The following is a 24,722-nucleotide window of genomic DNA, read 5'->3' as shown; positions in this document are numbered from 1 at the left end:
CCGTGGATGAAGATGAGATGAACGAATTGATGTTGTGGTCTCTTGAATCTCGAAATCAAGCTTCAAGGATGGTGGTGGATGAGTGCTCACGGCTTCTCTTCTTCTTCTTTGGCCTTGCTTGAACTCGTGGAGATGACTAGAGGATGGAGGAAGGAGAGAGCAACCTCACGGCAACACTAGGTATTTTCTGATTTTTTTCTAAAGTGTAAATGTCAAAAGAGAGAGTGTAAACGTCAAAAGAGAGGATGTAAACGTCAAAAGAGAGAGCCCCAGACGTTGAGAAAAGGGGAGTATATATAGGGGACGGCCTCCTTGCTCTCCAAGCCGTGTGCTCCCTCAATAATCTCACGGCAACAATGTGATAACTCCACATAATTTCCTCCAATGCTTGCTGATGCGCCCGAAAGCAAGCGCATAATTTAACCCTGAAATGTCATTAGTAGTACGTAATAAATAGGGATCATTCTATTTCGGGGATTGAGGGTACACCTGTCAATGTAGGACAAACAAACAATTAAAATTAAAACAAAGTATAATATTCACAAAGATATTCACAAGTATAAACATTATTTACGAAAAGGGGGGAGATTTTGTTTTTGGGTTTTGAAAATAAATTAAGTAAACAAAAGAATTAAAATGCAAAAACATAAAAATACAAATGGAATGAGAGAACAAAGATCAAAACCGAAACATATGATTAAAATTGACTCAAACCCTAATATTGTGCATCTAAGTCATGAGAAAGGAGTTGATTATGTGAAACATTCGAAAGCAAATGAATTCCCATTTTTTACTTTTCAATGCTAATTAACCTAAGCGAAAGCACCTAGATTAATCCTATCAAACATGCAATCAAACCCTAGAAAGCTAGTCAATCATGTCATGTTTAACACATTACACATAGAGAAAGGCTATCAACTCAAGTGTACAACTTAGTATGGAAAAGTCCACCTAATTGCAATCCTCGTTAATTAAATTCGGTCTTTGCACAAAACCTTTACTACTTTGATTCAAGTTTACACAAAACGAAAAGTCGATTTCATGTTCTTAAACCTAGCACCAATTATATCGAAACCCTAAGTGTTTGCAACCACATAAGATTAAAATACAAAAGTTATCTATAACGCAAATTTAATTAAACAAACCCACATAAGCAACTCTCGAAGAACAATAATATGAATCTGAAAATTCTCAATTAATCATAAAAATTCCCGAAATTAATATTTGTTCAAACACATATGTCAACTAGTTCATAACCAACGAAATTCAAAGCAAAGGTTACAAAGGAGAATCGGATTACACCGTGAGATGGAGATGGTGATGAAAGATTGATGTAGTGGTCTCTTGAATCTCGAAAGCAAGCTTCAAGGATGGTGGTGGATGATGATGCTCACGGCAATTCTTCTTCTCCCTTGGCCTTGCTTGAACTCGTGGAGATGACTAGAGGATGGAGAAACTCACGGCTATGCTAAGGAACTTTTCTGAATTTTTTTTTCTAAAGTTTTCTAGAGAGTCTAAGCCTCCTTCACGTCACATATAAGAGAGTATATATAGGAGCACGGCCTCCTTGCTCTCCAAGCCGTGTAAACCTCATGGAATTAATCTGAAAATTCCACATAATTTCCTCCAATAATATCTTGCCAAATAAGCCCTATGAGGTGGTTCAACCAATCACAAAATTCCATTTAATTCCCTAATAATCTTGGCCGAAATTCCCTTGATAATATTCTGATTTTATACTTTAAATTCGGCCAAAACTCCTTTAGGGAATATAGGAATGTATCTAGACTTCTTTTGAGCTTTTCTTGGTCTCCACCTTTTTCTCTTTCCTTTTATTTCTCCCTTGAATATCTCTTTGCCGAAATCTCTAGGGTTTTCTTTTGATTCACACGGCAAATCTCTCTCCTTCCTTGTATTTTCACGGCAAATTCTCTGGCTCTGTGCCAAAAGAGTTACCAAAAGATAAAGGGGGGGAGACTTGTATTAACATTAGAATCTCTGGGCCGCACGTCCAAACCTTGACTTGCAAAACTCTTATTGAAGTTGATTAATTCGAAAGTTGTAGAAGATTGTAACTAACCACTATAATTTTCGTTGACCATGTGTATACTTGTATATATGTGACGTTTTAATGTGTATACCTTGGTCCACGTCTTGTTTGTACCTCACTAACTTTATTCTTTTGTTCTACTACAGATTAATGAATGTCTGGATCGTCTGAACCACCCAAGTACACCAAAACGCCCCTCCACGTCATTCAAGCACGGATTGAAAAGCTTAAGAAAAACTAGGATCTCTTTGACGTCCAAGTTACCACTCCACTTCAATTTCGTGAGCTTCAATTAGATAGTGAAGGGAATAGAGTAGAGGGAGGATCATAAGCTTCTGACACTTCAGTTGTTCCATCACCACACCAAACGCCACCTCCATCACCTCGTGCACTCTTAGTCATTCAACCACCACCACCACCAATGGCTCTCACCATCAGGCAACTCTCTACATCTGTCATCCCACCTGGTGGCGTTCCAACTTGTATAACCTACCCTACTGTAGCTGAGGGGGCAACAGCTGATTTTGAGTTGAAGTCTGGGCTACTTCATCGTCTTCCTACATTCCATGGACTCTCTATGGAAGATCCCAACCAACACTTGATGGAATTTCAGTTCATATGCACCAGCATGAAGCCTCAAGGAGCTGATGAGCATATTTTGAAGTTGAAAGCCTTCCCATTTTCGTTGGCTGACAAGGCTAAGCAGTGGCTCTATGAGTTGCCTAGTGGACAAATTGCATCTTGGGCAGACATGATGAAGGCGTTTCTTGAGAAGTATTTTCCTACATCTCGCATCATCATGTTAAGGAAGAAGATAAGTGGAATCCAACAAGGGCAGGATGAGTCCTACGCAGAATACTTTGAGAGGTTCAAGTCTCTTATCACTCAATGCCCTCAACATGGCATGAAGGATGAGACCTTGCTCACTTGCTTTTATGATGGGCTCATACCTTTGGAAAGAGACATGCTAGATGCAGCTTCTGGTGGATCGTTTGTTGACAAGGAACCTGCGGCTGGAATGGTTCTAATTGAGAATAGGGCCTTGAATCAATAACAATATGGAAGCTCTAGGCCCAAATCCACCACCGCACGTGAAAGGGTCCATGAGGTAAGTACTTTAGCTCAATTGGAGGGAAAAATTAACAAACTTACTTCTCTAGTGTCTCAGGGAGCGCATGGACAAGTCTTGGCATGTGGAGTGTGCTCAATGAAAGGGCATGTGTCTGACCAATGCCCTCAACTCATGGAGGAAGGAGGACTTGAAGGTGCCAACGCCATAGGATTTCAACAAGGAGGTCAACCTCCAAGAAACGATCCATTTTCAAACACTTACAATCCTGGATGGAGGGAGCACCCTAACTTTCGTTGGAGGAACAATGAAAACGTGCAAAATGGTCCTCAAGCCGTCCAACAACGTCCTCATGGCTTTTATCAAAAGCCTCTGGGCCCTCTTAACTCTACTCCTTATAATTCTTCAAATTTTAATTCAAATGCTTCTTCTAATAATGATGAATTGATCAGGACACTAACTCAATCTACTCAAGCTTTGATTGCAGGTCAAACTCATCATGGGAACCAAATCAATGCCATATCCACAGATGTAGCTGAATTGAAGAAGCAAATGAGTCAAGTAGTGAAGTTTATGGGTAAGTTTCATGAGCAAGGGAAGCTTCCTAGCAACACAATTCCAAACCATAAGGGAGGCTTTGGTGGCGCCACCAACTAAGGAAGTGAATGAGCCAAGTCTAGGCTGAAAGACTTTAAACATTAAGCGCTGCATGGGAGGCAACCCATTTCAACCATAGCTGTGGAGGAGCCATCAACGCAGATTTGCTTTCTTGAACTCTTCCCTTCTCTTTTATTTTCGAAAATATTGTCTTTGTTTTAGGTTTCTTTGCGTTAACTCTTATGCCATGCTTGATTGATGTTTTGTATGCTTTATACTTGTTTATACATTGAGGACAATGCATGATTTAAGTGTGGGGGAAGGGTATAACGTTTCACTTTGTTTTTAGAAGCTAGTTTTGTGGTTATAAAAAGAAAACAAAATAAAAAAATTAGAAAATACAGAAAAATAAAAAATTTTGCGTTAACTTTGTTTTAGGTTTTGTATTTCATGTTTCGATTTTTATACTTGTGTTTTTGTTTTGTTGTTGTTTATTGTTAGAGTCAAATTGAATTTTGGGTAAATATCTTCTTCATCGTAGGCGCATCCAATGAGATGTGATGTCTAAGGTTCAGTTTGGATATGAGAAGTGCTGACAAAGGGTCTCGTCCCCTGTCAATCAAGTGAGCTGAGCTCCGCCAAAATCGTTCCTCTCTTCACTGATTTCGATTTTTGGAAAGCGACCAATTTAACCTTGAAATGTCATTAGTAGTATAAAGTAAATAGGGATCGTTCTATTCCGGGGATTGAGGGTACACCTGTCAATGTAGGATAAACAAATAATTAAAATTAAAACAAAGTATAATATTCACAAAGGTATTTACAATTATAAACATTATTTACGAAAATAGGGGGGATTTTTGGTTTTTGATTTTGGTTTTCGAAAATTAAACTAAGTTAATAAAATAATTAAAATGCAAAAACATAAAAAATACAAATGGGATGTGAGAACAAAGATCAAAGTCGAAACTCATGATTAAAATTGATTCAAGTTCATCATTGTTCATCATAGTCATGCAAGAGGAGTTGATCATGTGAAACGTTCATAAGCAAACAATTTCCCATATTTTACTTTCAATGCTAATTAACCTAAGCGAAAGCACCTAGATTAATTCTATCAAACATGCAATCAAACCCTAGAAAGCTAGTCAATCATGTCATGTTTAATGCATTAAGCACCTAGAAAGGCTATCAACTCAAATGTGCAACTTAGTATGAAAAAGTCCACCTAATTGCAATCTTCTTTGATTAAACTCGGTTTTTGTACAAAACCTTTACTACTTATCGATTCAAGAACACAAAACCAAAAAGTTGATCCATGTTCTCAAATTCGTAGCAACATTCACATAAAAACCCTAAATGTTTCGAACCATTCAAGATTATCATACAAAAGATTTCTTTCATGCAAATTTAATCAAACACTCACACAAAAACAACCATAAATCGCAATATATGAATCTGAAAATTAACAATTAATCATAAAATTTCAGAAAACAATATTTGTTCAAACAATTGTGTCAACTAAAGCATAACCAACGAAAATTACAAAGCAAAGGTTACAAGGAGAATCGGATTACACCGTGATGAAGATGAGATGAATGAAGTGATGAATGGTCTCTTGAATTTCGAAAGCAATCTTCAAGGATGGTGATGGATGATGTGCACGGCTTGTCCTCTTCTTCCTTGGCCTTGCTTGAATTTCGTGGTTGCCCTAGAGGATGGAGATGAACACGGCTAGGCTAGAGAGAGAGTTTTCTGATTTTTCTTCAAAGTGTAAACGCAAAAGTGGGAACCTCCTTGACGTTGAGAGAAGAGGAGAATATATAGGGGACGGCCTCCTTGCTTTCCAAGCCGTGTAAACCCTAAGAATCCTCACGGCAATTGCTTGGTAACTCCATATAATTTCCTCCAATGGTAGCATGCCACATAAGCCCTATGAGGTGGTCCAACCAATCACAAAATTCCATTTAATTCCCTAATATCTTTGGCCGAAATTGCCTTGATAATATTCTGATTTTATACTTTAAATTCGGCCAAAATTCCTTTAGGGAATATAGGAATGTATCTAGACTTCTTTTGAGCTTTTCTTGGTCTCCACCTTTTTCTCTTTCCATTTATTTCTCCCTTGAATCTCTCTTGCCGAATTCTCTAGGGTTTCTTCTTCATGGTGCACGGCACTTCCTTCTTTTCCTCTTGGCTTGGACGGCAAAAGATATTCTAGGGTTTATCTCTTGATGAATTTCCATAAAAATAGCCCTAGAAAATCTCCCTAGAAAATCTCCTTTTAATTTCTGATTTTCCACGTCATTTTCCTTGTTTCTCTCTTCATTTTGGACTGCAAACATCTCTAGGGTTTCTTCATTGCGTCACAAACCCTAATTGCATGGGCTTTTGTGGGCCTTTGATCCAATTTGCCGAAAATCCAATGAGTCTTGAGAGTTCTTGGGCCTTGTTGCTTCAACTTCAAGCCTTGTCACCTTCCAACGTCATAACACTTCATTTTTCCATTTCTTTTTCATGATAACGTTGGAAACTTCATAGGTAAGCTTTCCTCCTTTTCGCAGGGTTTCCTGGTTGGACCAGGAAAACTTCTTTTCTTCATTTCTGCTCATTTCTGTGGCTCATTGTTCTTCATTTTTGCTCCCCTTGACTTTCGCAAGCTCCTCTTTTCATTTGTGAGTTCATTTCCACTTTTTAGCTCGGAGGTCCTGAAAATAGAAACTAATAAGAAAAATAGAAACTTTCCTAAAATGAAAAATGGCAACTTTCCTAAACTGAAAATGGGAAACTTTCTAAAAATGAAAAATAGAAACTACAAAAATAGAAACTTTCTACAAATAGGAACTTTCCCAATCAAAGAATGGAAACTTTCCTAAACAGAGTTTTGTTAAGGAAATAACGCAGAAAATGTAGGAAAATGCAGTTAAAACGTCGCATTAAAATGCTCCTATCAAATTCCCCCACACTTAGCTTTTGCTAGTCCCTTAGCAAAATCACACTAAGACTCAACGAAAAGTAAAAGACTCTACTAAAACAAACTCTATAGCCCTTCAACTTTTTGTCTCAGCAATCTCTTACTTTCACAACACCAAGATTAGCACTTCACCAAGAATATATGTTTAGGCATTCGAGAGTTAATTGAAACACATAATCTTCACATACACAAGTAGGACTTGGTTGGAACAATGGTGATGGTTTCTGTTAAGCCTGCTTCAAACAAGTATGATTCAAATCCTCACAAGGTATATCCACTCTTTCTTCTCTCAGAATTCAAGGCAATGCTTAAAAGCTTGTACACTCAAGTATATGTGAAAGATAGCAAGTATAACACATAATGTAAGAAACGAAAGCACATGTATAATTTTCTTTTAAAGATCTCATGAAGGATACCAACTACTTGCACAGATGGACCCAAGCCATAGGTTCAACACTTGTAACTCATCTCCACATCAAGGGCTGTCCCATCTTAAGGATCAAGAAGGTCTTCTCAAAGGTTGTAATGGGGCTAAGGCTCAAGGTTTAAAGAAATGAAAGGTAAGGATTTATCAAAGTGTCCTAAAAACCTAGCAGAGCATATGTAGATGTAGAGACCTCAAGAAATCCACCAAGGCATTGCAAAAACGTCACTTTCCCTAGAGGTAACATAAAAGGGGCCTAATGTCTTCATGTTGGGCCCAATCTTCATTGTAAACTTCCCCTGAACTATAATGAATGGACAAAGGCCAAATTTTTCTTTAGTGGGCCTTCGTTTCAAAGTAAACTCCAAAATCACTAAGTATGGGGGACTAAAATCCATAAATATTTCTTTCTTTTCTTTTCTAGCCGTACATTTTTTTCTTTTCTTTTCATTTTTCACGGCTTTCACATATTTCTTTCTTTATGGACAAGTCTACCCCCACACTTGAACTTTCACCTCTTCTCAATTTTCATCCTTAGCACCAAACCCATGTAGTATGTCTCAAAAGATAGCTCCACTAAGTTCTTAGAACAAAGGGTAGGGTTGTAACTATACTAAGCTTCATGGTTAAGGATTTTAAGGGTGATGAATGAACAGGCTTAATGTAGGCTCAAAGGGGCTTATCTAGGGGGGTCCCACGACGGGCACAATTAGGGACACAGGTTTATTTGGCAATGGTGGTGATTCCTAGGGTGCCTCTATCCCTTCCAGAATCAGGGCCATGTATTGATATAATGTTTCAACAAGCACAAGAGTGAATTCTAGCATTCTCTAGTCCATCAAACTTAATCTATGGCAAGTAGTCAATCAAGATGAAAGAATAATGAGATCATCAAAACATCGCCAAGAAAATAAGAATATATTTTTCATTTCACTCCAAGAAAAAGGGACATGGCTCAATTATCTCACAGGGGCTTTATGAATCAAAACTCATCTTAACATGCTCATATTCTGTACCAAAGTTTCGAAATCCATATCCACTTACAAGGCACATATTTTTCATATATCTCAATTAACCAAAGAATACCGTGTTTAAATCATCTCAATTTTGTGATCCTCTTTTAGTCATGATTTTAGAGATATAGAATCATCCTAGACAGTTGAAAGGGCATCCTAAGACTCAAAATGAAAACAAAAGCAACGAAAATTTTTAAATTTTTGACATTTTTCGATTTTTTTGTATTTTCAACATATGACTCAAGACAAAAGTGTAAATCCCTTATATGACTCAAGACAAAAGTGTAAATCCCTTCCCCCACACTTAAATATTGCATTGTCCTCAATGTAATCAAGAAAAAGCTTGCAATGAAATACTTAAGCATTTAGGGATGGAATTTACGAAAATAACTATAAAACAAAGAAGAATTTGAGAAGTAAAAGGGAAAGAGAAAGCAAATCTGCGTTGACGACTCCTCCACAGCTACTTCAGAATTGGGTTGCCTCCCAAGCAGCGCTTAATGTTTATAGTCTTTCAGCCTAGACTTGTACCTCCATTTAATCCTCAGGGTTTGGAACGTTTTGGAGGGGTACATCCTCCACTTCATGTTCCACAAAGGCCTCATAGTAAGGCTTCAAGCGATGGCCATTCACTTTGAACTCGTTGCCTGTTTGTTCACTCTTTATCTGCACAGCTCCATGGGAGAACACATTAGTGATAACAAAAGGCCCAATCCAACGAGAACGAAGCTTACCTGGGAAGAGTTTGAGACGAGAATGGAAGAGAAGAACTTTTTGGCCCACAACAAAAGTCTTTCTTCGAATCATTTTATCATGGAATGCCTTAGTTTTATCCTTGTAAATCTTAGCACTTTCGAAGGCATCATTCCTAATCTCTTCGAACTCTTGCAATTGCAATTTCCTATGAAGCCCAGCTTCATCAATATCCATGTTGAACTGCTTCACAGCCCACCAAGCTCTATGCTCTAACTCCACAGGTAAATGGCAAGGTTTGCCATAAATAATTCGATATGGTGACATACCTATGAGAGTTTTGTATGCAGTTCTGTAGGCCCACAGAGCATCCTCTAGACGCAAGGACCAGTCTTTCCTGTTGGGGTTCACAGTCTTCTCCAATATCCCCTTGATCTGACGATTAGAGACCTCAGCCTGCCCACTAGTTTGGGGGTGATAAGGTGTAGAAACCTTATGTGTCACATCATATCTCTTCAAAAGAGCCTCAATCGTCCGATTGCAAAAATGGGATCCACCATCACTAATGAGAACTCTAGGCATTCCAAACCTGCTAAAGATGTTAGACTTGATAAAATCTGCAACAACCTTAGAGTCATTAGTTCTAGTGGCCTTTGCTTCCACCCATTTGGAAACATAGTCCACTGCAAGTAAGATATAGAGAAACCCACAAGATGATGGGAAAGGTCCCATGAAATCTATACCCCAGACATCAAAGATTTCAACAGTTATGATATTAGTCAAGGGCATTTGATCTCTAGGACCTAGGTTTCCTGTTCTTTGGCACTTATCACAAGTTAAACAATAGGCATGTGCATCCCTAAACAATGTTGGCCAATAGAACCCAGACTCTAACACTTTTAATGCAGTTTTCTTTGACCCAAAGTGACCCCCACATGCTTTAGAGTGGCAAAACGAAAGTATAGCATTATGTTCATGTTCAGGCACACATCTTCTAATCAGTTGATCAGAACAATATTTCCATAGATAAGGTTCATCTCAAACATATTGCTTAACAGTTTTCTTAAGCCTATCTCTATGAGCACGTGACATGGTATCAGGAATCTTTCTAGACACAATATAGTTCACAATATCTGCATACCATGGTTCACTTACCTGAAGTCCAAAGAGTTGCTCATCTGGAAATGTCTCCACCAGAGGGAGATGATCTTCTGCATGCACCAAGCGACTCAAGTGGTCAGCTACCACGTTCTCACTACCCTTCTTATCCTTGATTTCCACGTCAATTTCTTGCAAGAGTAGGATCCATCTGATGAGCCTTGGTTTCGCCTCCTTCTTGGTCATCAAGTATTTCAAAGCTGCATGGTCAGTAAAGATAGTAACTTTGGTACCAAGTAAGTAAGAGCGAAACTTCTCAAGGGCAAAGACAACTGCAAGGAGCTCTTTCTCTGTGGTTGAATAGTTCATTTGTGCATCATTGAGAGTCCTTGAGGCGTAGTAGATGGCATAGGGTAGCTTGTCCTTCCTTTGCCCCAAAACAGCTCCAACTGCATAGTCAGAGGCATCACACATCAACTCAAAGGGTAAGGACCAGTCTGGAGGTAACATGATGGGGGCAGATGTCAACAACTCCTTAAGCTTGTCAAAAGCTTCTTGACACTCCTTGTCAAAGTGAAATGGCACATCCTTCTGGAGTAGTTGACATAAGGGTCTCGAAATTTTGGAGAAGTCCTTGATGAACCTCCTGTAAAAACCTGCTTGGCCAAGGAAAGAACGAATCTCTCTCACAGAAGTGGGAGAGGGTAAGTGACGCACAATATCCACCTTGGCCTTATCAACCTCTATACCTCTAGCAGAGACAATATGTCCTAGAACTATCCCTTGTTGAACCATAAAATGGCATTTTTCCCAATTAAGTACAAGGTTAGTTTCCATGCAACATTTCAAAATTATCTCCAGATTATTAAGACAATCTTCAAAATTCTTTCCAAAAACTGAAAAGTCATCCATGAATACCTCTATGATTTTCTCAATATAATCTGAAAAGATACTTACCATACACCTCTGAAAGGTACCTGGAGCGTTGCAAAGTCCGAAGGGCATACGTCTATAGGCAAACGTTCCAAAGGGGCAAGTGAAGGTTGTCTTCTCTTGATCTTCATTTGCAATTGCAATCTGGTTGTAACCAGAGTATCCATCCAGAAAGCAGTAGTAGTCATGTCCAGCTAGGCGCTCAAGCATCTGATCAATGAATGGCAGAGGAAAGTGGTCTTTCCTTGTAGTTGCGTTGAGCCTTCTATAGTCAATGCACACTCTGTGGCCTGTGACTGTCCTTTGGGGCACCAGTTCGTTATCAGCATTCTTGACCACAGTGATCCCAGACTTCTTGGGCACGACCTGAACTGGGGAGACCCACTTGGAGTCAGAAATAGGGTAGATTACCCCACAATCAAGGAGTTTGATAACCTCCTTCTTCACTACTTCCATCATTGGAGGGTTGAGACGACGTTGAGCCTCTCTAGTGGGTTTAGACCCCTCCTCCAGAAGTATCCTATGGACGCAAGTTGTAGGGCTGATTCCCTTGATGTCCGCCAATGTCCATCCTATGGCGGTCTTGTGTTGCTTCAACATTTCCACCAACTTCTCTTCTTGTGGAGTCGTCAGTGCAGAGGACACAATCACTGGTAAGGTCTCCTTGTCCCCTAAGTAGACATACTTCAAATGGTCTGGAAGAGGTTTTAGCTCAAGTTCTGGGGCCTGGACCACTGAAGGTAAAGTCTTGTTAGTGGATAACTGAATGGACAAGGGAGAAACAGACTTACCTAGATAGGGAGATGCCTCAAGGAAGGAGACGTTTTCAATGATTTTCTCCTCACAAGTGTCTTTCAACTTGTCCTCTGGAATGGTGATTCCTTCCTTTGTATAGCCTACCCCACTCTCAAGGGTAGTGACTAAGGTATCCTCATGCATAATGTCAAACATTTTCTGCGCAAGTTCATCCAAAATATCAGTAGAAAAACAATCATGAACCTCTAGGGGATACCTCATGGCTTCAAAAATGTTAAAGCCAATAATGTCACCATCGAACTCCATTGTAAGAGAACCTTCATACACATCAATCTTCGTCCTAGCTGTCCTTAAGAAAGGACGTCCCAAAAGTAATGGAGTGGAACTCACAGGGGAGTCCTCCATTTCTAAAACATAAAAATCTGCTGGGAAGATAAGATGGTTAACTTGTACAAGCACATCCTCCAACAAACCTCTAGGGTATGCATTGGATCTATCAGCTAATTGAATGATAACATTGTCAGATTTAAGTTCCCCTAGACCTAGGGTTTCATAAACAGAATAGGGCATAACATTAACAGATGCACCTAGGTCTAGTATGGCATTCTTAAATCTAGAGTTACCAATAGTACAAGGAATAGTAAAGCTTCCAGGATCCTTACACTTTGGAGGAATCTTTCTCTGAATCAAGGCAGAGACGTTCTCACTTACCTTTACCACCTCCTTTTCACGGTTTACCCTCCTAGTAGTGCAAAGCTCTTTGAGGAACTTGGCATACTTAGGGACTTGCTTGATGGCCTCTAGGAGGGGTAAGTTTACTTGCACCTTCTTGAAAGTTTCCAAGATAGCTTGGTCACTTTCATCCTTCTTAGATTTGGCGAACCTGTGTGGGAAGGGCATGCAAGAAGAAGAAGGGTTAGCAATAACCGAATTTGATAAGTTAGAATTACTACCTTTTACTTCCGGTTTTGCCTTTAATGGTGAGGACGCCCTTGTCTCTTCCTTAGACGTTGCAGGGTCCTTCTCAAAACCCAACTTGGTGGGTTCTTGGTCTTCCTCAATCTCTACGCTCACTTGAGCCTTCTTGGGTTGCTTCGGTTGATCCACAAATGGTCTTCCACTCCTTGTAGTCACAACTGATGCATTCTCCACATTAGGGTTAGGTATTGTATTACTAGGGAGCTTGCCAGTTTCGTGGATCTTGCTCATGAAATCCACAACTTGACCCATTTGCTTCTTGAGCTCTGCAATGTCCTTGGTGTGGGTCTGTTGTCCTTGAATCAAAGCCTGTGTAGAGTTTGTCAAGGCTTGGGTAGAACTAGTCAAGGCTTCCAATGTTTTGTCATAGTGAGACATTGAAGGTCCTGAGTTCTGTGGAGGAGGTATGTAAGGCCTTTGAAAAGATGATCCTTGAAATGAAGGCCCTTGAGGACGTTGGAAATTCCCACCAAGAGGATTCTGAACGTTTTCATTGTTGGTCCACTTGAAGTTGGGATGGTCCCTCCATCCTGGGTTGTAAGTATTAGAATAAGGGTCATGCCTAGGACGTTGAGATCCTCCTTGATATCCTCCAATAGCATTCGCAGATTCCCATCCTCCATTTTCATTAAGTTGGGGGCACTGATCTGTAACGTGCCCTTGCATAGAGCATACCCCACAAGCTATTGTTGCACTTGGTCCCTTGGAGCTTACCACTTGGTTCATGAGGAGAGTAAGCTTATTCAGTTGGTCTTCAATGGCAGTATTCTTGCTCACCTCATGCACCCTACGAGTAGAGTGTCCTACCCCCTCATATTGTTGAGAGTTTGGGGCACGATTAGCTATAAGTTCCTTCCCAACCGCAGGTGACTTATCCACAAAAGCTCCTCCAGCTGCAGCATCAAGCATTTGCCTTTCCAAGGGTAAGAGTCCCTTGTAGAAACATGTAAGTAGGGTCTCATCCTTCATCTGATGTTGAGGACATTGTGCAAGTAAGGAGTTGAACCTCTCATAGTAGGCAGCATAGGACTCATCATGAGCTTGCTCTATTCCACTGAGCTTCTTCCTGAGTGTGATGACCTTTGAAGCTGGGAAGTATTTTTCCAAGAAGGCCTTTCTCATTGTCTCCCAAGACGTTATACATCCTGCAGGAAGTTCATATAGCCAATCCTTGGCTCTATCAGCTAGAGAGAATGGAAATGCTCTCATCTTAAGAAGGTTCTCATCTGCTCCTTGTGGTTGCATGTTTGCACAAACAGATTGGAATTCTCGTACATGCTTGTTAGCATCCTCCATATTAAGTCCATGGAAGATAGGGAGCTTGTGCAACAATCCACTCTTAAGCTCGAACTCTGCCTGTCTTCCAGCTGCAGGGGCAGGGTATACTATGCCTGTAGGGGGCCCTCCTTCAACAGTTGCGGTGGAGAGTTCCCTAATAGATGCCATTCTCTCTTCTTCGACTTCTTCAGGTGGTGGTGAAGGTGGTGTAGAGTTGGACGAAACCACAGGTGAAGGTGAACGTGAAGGAGGAGATGGACTTGGTGTTGGTGATGTAGACTCCTCAGAAAAGTAAATCCGCTTCCCTTGCTCGTTAAATGTGTACTCTTTGTATGTTGAAGGAGAAGGGCTTGTGAACTCAAGGAGTGAAGGACCCTTCAAACGAGCGAGCCTTGCTTCAATTTCCTTTATTGTAGATGGTCTAAAAGGCTCGGTCATTCATAGGAATCCTGAACATCATCAAAATTCAAAGAAGTTAGCAAAGTATAAAGTAAACTAATTACAAATTAGTGGTTTATACATCAACTTCACTATTCACGAGTCACTATTCACAAGTTACTATTCACGACTTTACTATTTATGATTTATACAAGTATAAATAGAGTATAAATTACAAATTATCCACAATCTTTTCACAAATAAACCACGTAAGAAGTTTATACAAGTATAAAATGTACAAAACAACACAATTTACAAGTGGAGGTTATGTTCAAGTATCTTATTATCTTTACAAAATAAAGTTAATATCTCAATTGATTACAAGTTGTAAGTCGAGCCCAATAGAAACCACTACTATTGGTGAGATACGATCTAGGGATAGTCGTCTAGACATAAGTTGCTTTCCTTTGTTTCAGAAGGCTAGATGGCCAGATTAAGAGGTAAGTGAGAGGGAGGACTCATTTTGGTGACACTACGGAGGCTACTCCCTCATTGAGGTTTAGGCCCCTATTGGCTACTCCCACATTGTGGTTTACGCACAGTCTATAGTATCTCTGAGATCCAATTTGAACCCATCACCCAGGGTCTCAACCTAAGACACCACCTATATGCCCCTTACTCAGCTTGAAAAGAACTCATGTGTTAGACAGTTCTCCAAATGCTAATAAAAGCCGCCCACAACCTCATAAGACCTTAGAAAGGCACTAATGAAGGGTTAAGGCCAATATTAACAAAAGGGCCCTTATCTACTCATACGATTTTACACACTTATAACAATCAAGAACTTAACAATATTTATAATTAATTCTTTACATTTCTTTTGTTTAACTAAATTAGACACATTTTACAAAACTTTCAAACAAACAAACACAACGTCACAATTTTTTTTTTTTTTCTTCTTTTTTTTTTTTTTTCTTTGTACGAAAATACTTACAAATAATTGTTTTTCTTCCTCTTCTTTACAATTATTTTCAACACTTAGGTACGGGAACAGGGAGTCTCGATGTGCAATGGGACTGAAACAGCTACCCTTTTCAGGACTATGTTTAATCCAATATACCTTAGTGAATCACAATATTTTCATTTGATATATATATCATTGATTTCAAATTCAATTCCAAGCGGTAAATCAAGAGGACGTGCGGCCCAAGTATATTCGTCTAGACACATAGTCCCTCCTACATCCTTTGGGCAACCTTACTGAAATGGCCAGGTAGGGGAGGGCGACCACGAGAGGTAGAATCCATTTTGGCATGAGCTACTCCCACATTGTGGTTTAGGCTCATTTGCACGCACTTCTGGATTCAAGAACCTGTCATGAGCGTTGTCCCCTTCCTAGACACCATCCCACATAGGCTATACTTACTTGGATGAAAAAGATCCTAAGTGTGAAGACAGTTCAATGAATGTTAATAAAGGCCACCCTCAACCTTAAGAGACCTGAACTAGGTTCCAATAAGGGGTTTAGGCTAATATTAATAAACACGACTTCACCTATTCCTTCTTTAATTTACAACTCACAATTAAAATTCGTATTCAATAATATAAATAACAACCTAAGTAAGTAATTAACTAAATTTCGACAATTACAAATAATTAACAAGTAAATTTTTTTTTTTTTTTTTCGGTCACAATATAAACAAAACACATATTATTCACAAAGTGACAAATGATTTTTCAATCCCCGGCAACGGCGCCAAAAATTGATGTCGATTTTTGGAAAGCGACCAATTTAACCTTGAAATGTCATTAGTAGTATAAAGTAAATAGGGATCGTTCTATTCCGGGGATTGAGGGTACACCTGTCAATGTAGGATAAACAAACAATTAAAATTAAAACAAAGTATAATATTCACAAAGGTATTTACAATTATAAACATTATTTACGAAAATAGGGGGGATTTTTGGTTTTTGATTTTGGTTTTCGAAAATTAAACTAAGTTAAGAAAATAATTAAAATGCAAAAACATAAAAAATACAAATGGGATGTGAGAACAAAGATCAAAGTCGAAACTCATGATTAAAATTGATTCAAGTTCATCATTGTTCATCATAGTTATGCAAGAGGAGTTGATCATGTGAAACGTTCATAAGCAAACAATTTCCCATATTTTACTTTCAATGCTAATTAACCTAAGCGAAAGCACCTAGATTAATTCTTTCAAACATGCAATCAAACCCTAGAAAGCTAGTCAATCATGTCATGTTTAATGCATTAAGCACCTAGAAAGGCTATCAACTCAAATGTGCAACTTAGTATGAAAAAGTCCACCTAATTGCAATCTTCTTTGATTAAACTCGGTTTTTGTACAAAACCTTTACTACTTATCGATTCAAGAACACAAAACCAAAAAGTTGATCCATGTTCTCAAATTCGTAGCAACATTCACATAAAAACCCTAAATGTTTCGAACCATTCAAGATTATCATACAAAAGATTTCTTTCATGCAAATTTAATCAAACACTCACACAAAAACAACCATAAATCGCAATATATGAATCTGAAAATTAACAATTAATCATAAAATTTCAGAAAACAATATTTGTTCAAACAATTGTGTCAACTAAAGCATAACCAACAAAAATTACAAAGCAAAGGTTACAAGGAGAATCGGATTACACCGTGATGAAGATGAGATGAATGAAGTGATGAATGGTCTCTTGAATTTCGAAAGCAATCTTCAAGGATGGTGATGGATGATGTGCACGGCTTGTCCTCTTCTTCCTTGGCCTTGCTTGAATTTCGTGGTTGCCCTAGAGGATGGAGATGAACACGGCTAGGCTAGAGAGAGAGTTTTCTGATTTTTCTTCAAAGTGTAAACGCAAAAGTGGGAACCTCCTTGACGTTGAGAGAAGAGGAGAATATATAGGGGACGGCCTCCTTGCTTTCCAAGCCGTGTAAACCCTAAGAATCCTCACGGCAATTGCTTGGTAACTCCATATAATTTCCTCCAATGGTAGCATGCCACATAAGCCCTATGAGGTGGTCCAACCAATCACAAAATTCCATTTAATTCCCTAATATCTTTGGCCGAAATTGCCTTGATAATATTCTGATTTTATACTTTAAATTCGGCCAAAATTCCTTTAGGGAATATAGGAATGTATCTAGACTTCTTTTGAGCTTTTCTTGGTCTCCACCTTTTTCTCTTTCCTTTTATTTCTCCCTTGAATCTCTCTTGCCGAATTCTCTAGGGTTTCTTCTTCATGGTGCACGGCACTTCCTTCTTTTCCTCTTGGCTTGGACGGCAAAAGATATTCTAGGGTTTATCTCTTGATGAATTTCCATAAAAATAGCCTTAGAAAATCTCCCTAGAAAATCTCCTTTTAATTTCTGATTTTCCACGTCATTTTCCTTGTTTCTCTCTTCATTTTGGATGGCAAACATCTCTAGGGTTTCTTCATTGCGTCACAAACCCTAATTGCATGGGCTTTTGTGGGCCTTTGATCCAATTTGCCGAAAATCCAATGAGTCTTGAGAGTTCTTGGGTCTTGTTGCTTCAACTTCAAGCCTTGTCACCTTCCAACGTCATAACACTTCATTTTTCCATTTCTTTTTCATGATAACGTTGGAAACTTCATAGGTAAGCTTTCCTCCTTTTCGCAGGGTTTCCTGGTTGGACCAGGAAAACTTCTTTTCTTCATTTCTGCTCATTTCTGTGGCTCATTGTTCTTCATTTTTGCTCCCCTTGACTTTCGCAAGCTCCTCTTTTCATTTGTGAGTTCATTTCCACTTTTTAGCTCGGAGGTCCTGAAAATAGAAACTAATAAGAAAAATAGAAACTTTCCTAAAATGAAAAATGGCAACTTTCCTAAACTGAAAATGGGAAACTTTCTAAAAATGAAAAATAGAAACTACAAAAATAGAAACTTTCTATAAATAGGAACTTTCCCAATCAAAGAATGGAAACTTTCCTAAACAGAGTTTTATTAAGGAAATAACGCAGAAAATGTAGGGAAATGCAGTTAAAACGTCGCATTAAAATGCTCCTATCATTCACCTGGTCATGTTCCAAAGGAGTTACCGAAAGGAGAAGGGAAATATCCCTAAGTCTAAAACGTTTTTGTCTTGCTTGTTGCGTCATTTTTATGTTAGTTTTTGTGTTGTTTTGTGATCGAGTCTTAGGATGCCCTTTTAACTGTCTAGGATGAGCATATATCTCTGAAATTAAGGGTAAAAGAGAATCACAAGATTGAGAAAATGTTTGATGATATTCTTTGGTTAATTATGATGTATGAAAAACATATGAATGTGTAGTAGATATGGTGCATGCGTAACTTTGGTACAGAATATGAACATGTGGATGATAAGTTATGATTCATAATAAACCCTTGTGAGAATTTGAGCCATGTGCCCTTTCTTTGTGAGTGATTAATGAAAAAAAATGAATATACTCTTATTTTCTTGGTGATGATTTTGTTGATCTCATTATTCTTTCATCTTGATTGATTACTTGCCATAGATTAAGTTTGATGGACTAGAGAATGCTAGAATTCACTGTTATGCTTGTTGAGATGTTTATGATCAATATATGGCCCTGATTCTGGAAAGGATAAAGGTACTTACTTAGGATTTTACCACCATAGCCAAATATAGCCTATGTCCCTATTTGTGCCCGTCGTGGGACTCCCCTAGTTTAACCATTTTGAGCCTACATTGAGCCTTTTCTTTCATCACCCTCAAAATTCCTTAACCCTTAACCCTAGTATAGTTATATCCTTACCCTTTGTTCTAAAGACTTAGTGGAGCATATTTTGAGACTTTGCTTGGAGTTTTGGCGTCAAGGATGACTTTGGAAGACATAAAGAAGTTCAAGTGTGGGGGTAGACTTGTCCATAAGAGAATATTGTATATATTGCCAGAAAAAAAAATGAATGAAATCGTAAAAAAAAAATAAAGGAATATTTCGGCAATTAAAAGAAAAAAATGTGAAGTATTGTTTTATGTTTATGGATTTTAGTCCCCTATACTTAGTGGATTTGGAGTTCACTTTGAAGTGAAAGCCCATTGTTGAAAAATTTGGTCTTTGTCCAATTCACTTGTTCAAAAGAAGGTTAGAATGAAGCTTGGGCCCAACATGATGGCACTTGGCCCTTTTATGAAGTCTTGAAGGAGGACTTGGCGTCACTTTTGCTTTGGTGGATTTCGATTGGTCTCTCTACATCAACAAGTGCTCTACTAGGTTTTTAGGATACTTTGTGATTTCCTTATCCCTTCGTTTCTTTTAACCTTAAGCCTTGCCCCCATTACAACCTTGAATTGTAAGACCTCTTTGATCCTTAAGATGGGGCAGCCTTTGATCTGTGGAGATGAGTCATGATTGTTGAACTTATGGTTTGGGTTCATCTGTGCAAGTGGTTGATATCTTTCATGAGATCTTTTGAAAAATAATATATGTGCTTTCGTTTCTTATACATATGTGATACACTTGCTAATCTTTCACATATACTTGAGTGATAAGCTTTTAAGCATGAGCCTAGAATCTGAGAGAAGAAAGAGTGATTTATCCATGTGAGGTTTGAATCATGACTTGTTTGAAATATGTTAAAGAACCCACCACCATTATTTACCCCCAAGTCTTACATGCTTATATGTGGATTATATTTTGTAATTAGCTCTTGAATATCTTGATGATGTGATGCTTGGTTAAGTGCTAATCTTGGTGACTTGAAAGTATGAGATTTCTGAGACAATATGTTAAAGGGCAATAGAGGTTTATTTGTGTGTCAACGCTTGTGTCTTAGCTTGTGACGTTTTCCTTGGTTTTTGTTTAAGTGTTTTACGTTTCTGAGTCTTTGTGTCCTTGTGTTTTTCATTTTCTATACTTAGTTTATTTTATTTTCGTAGTGTCTTTGTTTTGTTTTGTAGTCTTTTTGGTATGTTATGTTGATTTTGCTAAGGGACTAGCAAAAGCTAAGTGTGGGGGAATTTGATAGGAGCATAAAATGCGACGTTTATAATGTTTAAATCCTATATTTTGCTAAGTTATTTCCTTTATCTTGATCAATTTAACTTAGTTAGTCTTTTTCAGGTGAAAATGGAGTCTCAAGGTCCAAAAATGACTAAGGAAGGCACAAGTGGCGCAAAAATGGAAAGAAATGAAGAAATGGATGTTCTCCCAGTTTGACTAGGATAAGGAATCCCAGTTGGAGTAGGAATCAGAAGCTGACTTGGATTCAAACTCTTAAGTCGCGGAAATTAGAAGTTCTACTTGGACAGGGAAACCCAATCCTACTCAGATAAGGAATCCTAGTGTGCTAAGGAGTCCCTGTTGGATAAGGATTACTCAAGAAGGTTCCGGAAGAGTGTAGAAGAATCGCAGAAAAGAAGTTCGTATTCAACTAGGAAACCTACTTGCATATGGAGTTCTACTCATGCTAGAATACCTGGGGAAGCTAGGAGAAGTCTATGGAACATGCAACAAGTATCTAGAAGTCTCAAGAAGGTCGTATGCCGTGCACATGGAAGAGGAAGCAACAAGAGATTCGAATTACAAAGCAATTTGGAGTTTGGACTTCTTGTTGAGTAAGGATTGGAATTTCGTGAGATTCTTGAGGGTTCTTGAAGGTTCTTGACGTTTCTATTTCAGAATAGGCTTGGAAGGCATGTGAGAGGCATGTGATGTGAAGGAAAATCGAATTGGACTCAACTTGTGCCTAAAAAGTCGAATTCAATGCAGATTCGGAAATCTGCCTGTGCAGATCAGTCAACTTCAACAGAGTGTCAAAAATCGCTGAGAGCTCAGAAAATTATGATCTTTATATGGTTGGAAAGCTACGGATGTCTAGTTTTCATAGATTTTTACAGTTCGTCAATAGCTATTTTCTAGAGAAAGTTATGGCCGTTTGAGTGGACTGAGGTCAATCCTGCAGGAAATCTGCTTTGTGTCAAAGAAGTCCTAAATCAACACGAACTAAGAGAAACCAAGTAGAAACGAATTGGGAGTGCCTTGAGACGTTCTACTATATATACCTTGTGTATTAGACATTTCAAGGTGAACAACTTTCTCCACAAATTCGATTCTCACTTGTTTGCTCTCTATTTTCAGGTTTTCACAATCTTCAAGGAGCAAAGCCGTGCCATCACCCTCCACCACCGTGATTTTCACTTGTTGCTGTGCTAAGGAGCTGCTTTGGACCTTGGGACGTGATTAAGGGTTGTTCATATGCTCTACCATACATATAACTCACAGTTTTGTATAATTGTTAGATGGATTTTCTGCTTTGGAATTTTCTATGTGTAAACCGAATCTTTTGAGTATGCAAATCTGTTTTCGAGTACAATTTTGATGTTCTATTGAATGATTGATGTGTTTATGTGTCCTTTGTCTTGATTAATTGCCGAATGCATGGATTGATGATCTGATTTTGTGCTTCATTACATGGAACGTTCTTGTGGTTGCAAACATAGGAAGACTTGCATGTAACTTGCTAGTAATTAGGTTTATGCTTGGTAACCCTAATTCGAATAAGTAGTAAAGGCTTGCTTTGAGTCGAAATCAGATCATGCATGTGATGATAAGTTTTGACACGCTTGGATTTGCATGTCTATTGATTCTTTCTTGAACTTAATGATTTGAAAACGGGATTTTTCAACACAGTTGCTTTAAGTGTGTGATATCGAACTTTTCAAAATAAAATTGATTTGGTGTTTTGCTATTTCGATTTGACTTAAGAAAGAAAGTTAAAAGGGGACAATGGTTGCTTTGATCTTTGTGTTCTTGGTTGATAGCTTTCCATGGTAATTAAAAGAAAGATTAAGGGATGCATGAAACATTGATTCTTGAATGGTTCTTGATAAGTTGTTCTTCAAAAATTCTTCTTTTCCCATCTATGTATAGAAACGATTTTAATCTTTATTTTCTGGAAATTTATGTTTTCAATCTTCAAAAAACCCCCCATCTTTATGTTTTCTTGTTTGTGTAAATAAATAAAATTAACTTAGAATTTTTAGGTAGCATGTTCATATAAATAATAAAATAAAAATAAAATAAAAAAATAAATGTTTTTAATTTCGTGAATAGTGAGTCCGTGAATAGTAAATATGTGTTTGTTTTAGTTTTAGTGTTTTTTTAGGAGTTTGTTATGAGTTTGTTAGGGTCTCCTTGTTTTTAGGGATGTCTTCCTTAATTTTAGGGATTTGTTCCTTGTTTTTAAGAAAAGTAGTTAGAGTTAGTTTTGACTTAGTTTTTTGTGTTTGACTTGGTCAATAATTTGTTTTCTTAATAATTAAGTAATCTTAATCCTGGTTGTATATGGATTTCTAATGTGATATGGATTTGTAAAATGTATTTAAGTAGGAGTAGGATTTCTAAACCCATTCTAACTTGGTTTTCTTTGTTTCTTTCGAATTCTATGTCTATATATACTTGTATATTTTGTTTTTCTCTCATTCTTTGCTCTCTAATTTCGTGTGCTATGTAAGTATGTTTGCTCTCTAACTTGTAAATTCTAATTTTCGTGTGAACTTGTAATTGTTCTTGTAATTTTCGTATGGAATGTATATTCTTCCTTTAGATTTATTTCTCACATGTTAGCACCCTCAATCCCCGGCTTGAACGATCCCTGCTTATTCTATACTAACGATGATATTTTTCAGGGTTTAAATTGGCGATTGCTTTTGCACGTATCAAAAAGTAAAAAATGGGAATTCATTTGCTTTCGAATGTTTCACATAATCAACTCCTTTTTCATGACTTAGATGCACAATATTAGGGTTTGAGTCAATTTTAATCATATGTTTCGGTTTTGATCTTTGCTCTCTCATTCCATTTGTATTTTTATGTTTTTGCATTTTAATTCTTTTGTTTACTTAATTTATTTTCAAAACCCAAAAACAAAATCTCCCCCCTTTTCGTAAATAATGTTTATACTTGTGAATATCTTTGTGAATATTATACTTTGTTTTAATTTTAATTGTTTGTTTGTCCTACATTGACAGGTGTACCCTCAATCCCCGGAATAGAACGATCCCTATTTATTACGTACTACTAATGACATTTCAGGGTTAAATTATGCGCTTGCTTTCGGGCGCATCAATTTTTGGCGCCGTTGCCGGGGATTGAAAAAATCACTTGCTAAATATGTGAATATTTGTTTTGTTCATATGTTGTGTTCGAAAAAAAAAAAAAAAAAAAAAAATCTCTTGTTAATTGTTTGTAATTCTCTTAATTGTTAGTTAATTAGTTAATTAGTTAATTAATTACTTAGGTTGTTATTTATATTATTAAATACGAATTTTTATTGTGAGTTGTAAATTAAAGAAGGAATAGGTGAAGTCGTATTTATTAATATTGGCCTAAACCCCTTATTGGTACCTAGTTCAGGTCTCTTAAGGTTGAGGGCGGCCTTTATTAACATTCATTGAACTGTCTTCACACTTAGGACCTTTTTCATCCAAGTAAGTATAGCCTATGAGTCTAGGAAGGGGACAACGCTCATGACTGGTTCTTGAATTCAGAAGTGCTTACAAATGGGCCTAAACCACATTGTGGGAGTAGCTCATGCCAAAATGGATTCTACCTCTCGTGGTCGCCCTCCCCTACCTGGCCATTTCAGTAAGGTTGCCCAAAGGATGTAGGAGGGACTTTGTGTCTAGACGACTATACTTGGGCCGCACGTCCTCTTGATTTACCGCTTGGAATTTAATTCGAAATCAATGGTATTTATAACAAAAGAAAATATTGTGATTCATTAAGGTATATTGGATTAAACATAGTCTTGAAAAGGGTAGCTGTTTCAGTCCCATTGCACACTGAGACTCCCTGTTCCCGTACCTAAGTGTTGAAAATAATTGTAAAGAAAAGGAAAGAATAAAAATATTTGTAAGTATTTTCGTAAAAAAAAAAAAAAAAAAGAAAAAAAAAGAGTGTGTACAAAATGTGACGTTTGTTTGTAATCTTGTTTGAAAGTTTTTGTAAAATGTGTCTAATCTTGTTAAACAAAAGAAAAGAAAAGAATTAATTGTAAATATCGTTAAATTCTTGATTGTTATAAGTGTGTAAAATCGTATGAGTAGATAAGGGCCCTTTTGTTAATATTGGCCTTAACCCTTCATTAGTGCCTTTCTGAGGTCTTATGAGGTTGAGGGCGGCTTTTATTAGCATTTGGAGAACTGTCTAACACATGAGTTCTTCCCAAGCTGAGTAAGGGGCATATAGATGGTGTCTTAGGTTGAGACCCTGGGTAAACCACAATGTGGGAGTAGCCAATAGGGTCCTAAACCGTGCGTAAACCACAATGTGGGAGTATAGACACTATAGACCGTGCGTAAACCACAATGTGGGAGTAGCCAATAGGGTCCTAAACCGCAATGAGGGAGTAGCCTCCGTAGTGTCACCAAAATGAGTCCTCCCTCTCACTTACCTCATAATCTGGCCATCTAGCCTTCTGAAACAATGGAAAGCGACTTATGTCT

The 24,722-nt window shown here is 37.9% G+C and overlaps 1 protein-coding gene across 1 annotated transcript; it reads left to right on the top strand.

Annotated features, from left to right (window-relative positions):
- The first annotated feature begins 3,103 nt into the window (after positions 1-3,103).
- On the top strand, positions 3,104-3,829 carry LOC112194620. The gene is made up of 2 exons (XM_040516192.1): positions 3,104-3,444; positions 3,607-3,829. Exons 1-2 carry the CDS (start codon positions 3,258-3,260, stop codon positions 3,774-3,776), a joined length of 357 nt encoding a protein of 118 aa, XP_040372126.1. The 5' UTR covers positions 3,104-3,257; the 3' UTR covers positions 3,777-3,829.
- The last annotated feature ends 20,893 nt before the right edge of the window (positions 3,830-24,722 follow it).

The sequence above is a fragment of the Rosa chinensis genome, chromosome 3 (genome assembly GCF_002994745.2).
Source record: "Rosa chinensis cultivar Old Blush chromosome 3, RchiOBHm-V2, whole genome shotgun sequence".
In the NCBI taxonomy this organism is placed as follows: domain Eukaryota; kingdom Viridiplantae; phylum Streptophyta; class Magnoliopsida; order Rosales; family Rosaceae; genus Rosa; species Rosa chinensis.
Note: the sequence above shows the minus strand (reverse complement) of the source record. Positions and strands in the feature narration are given on the sequence as shown.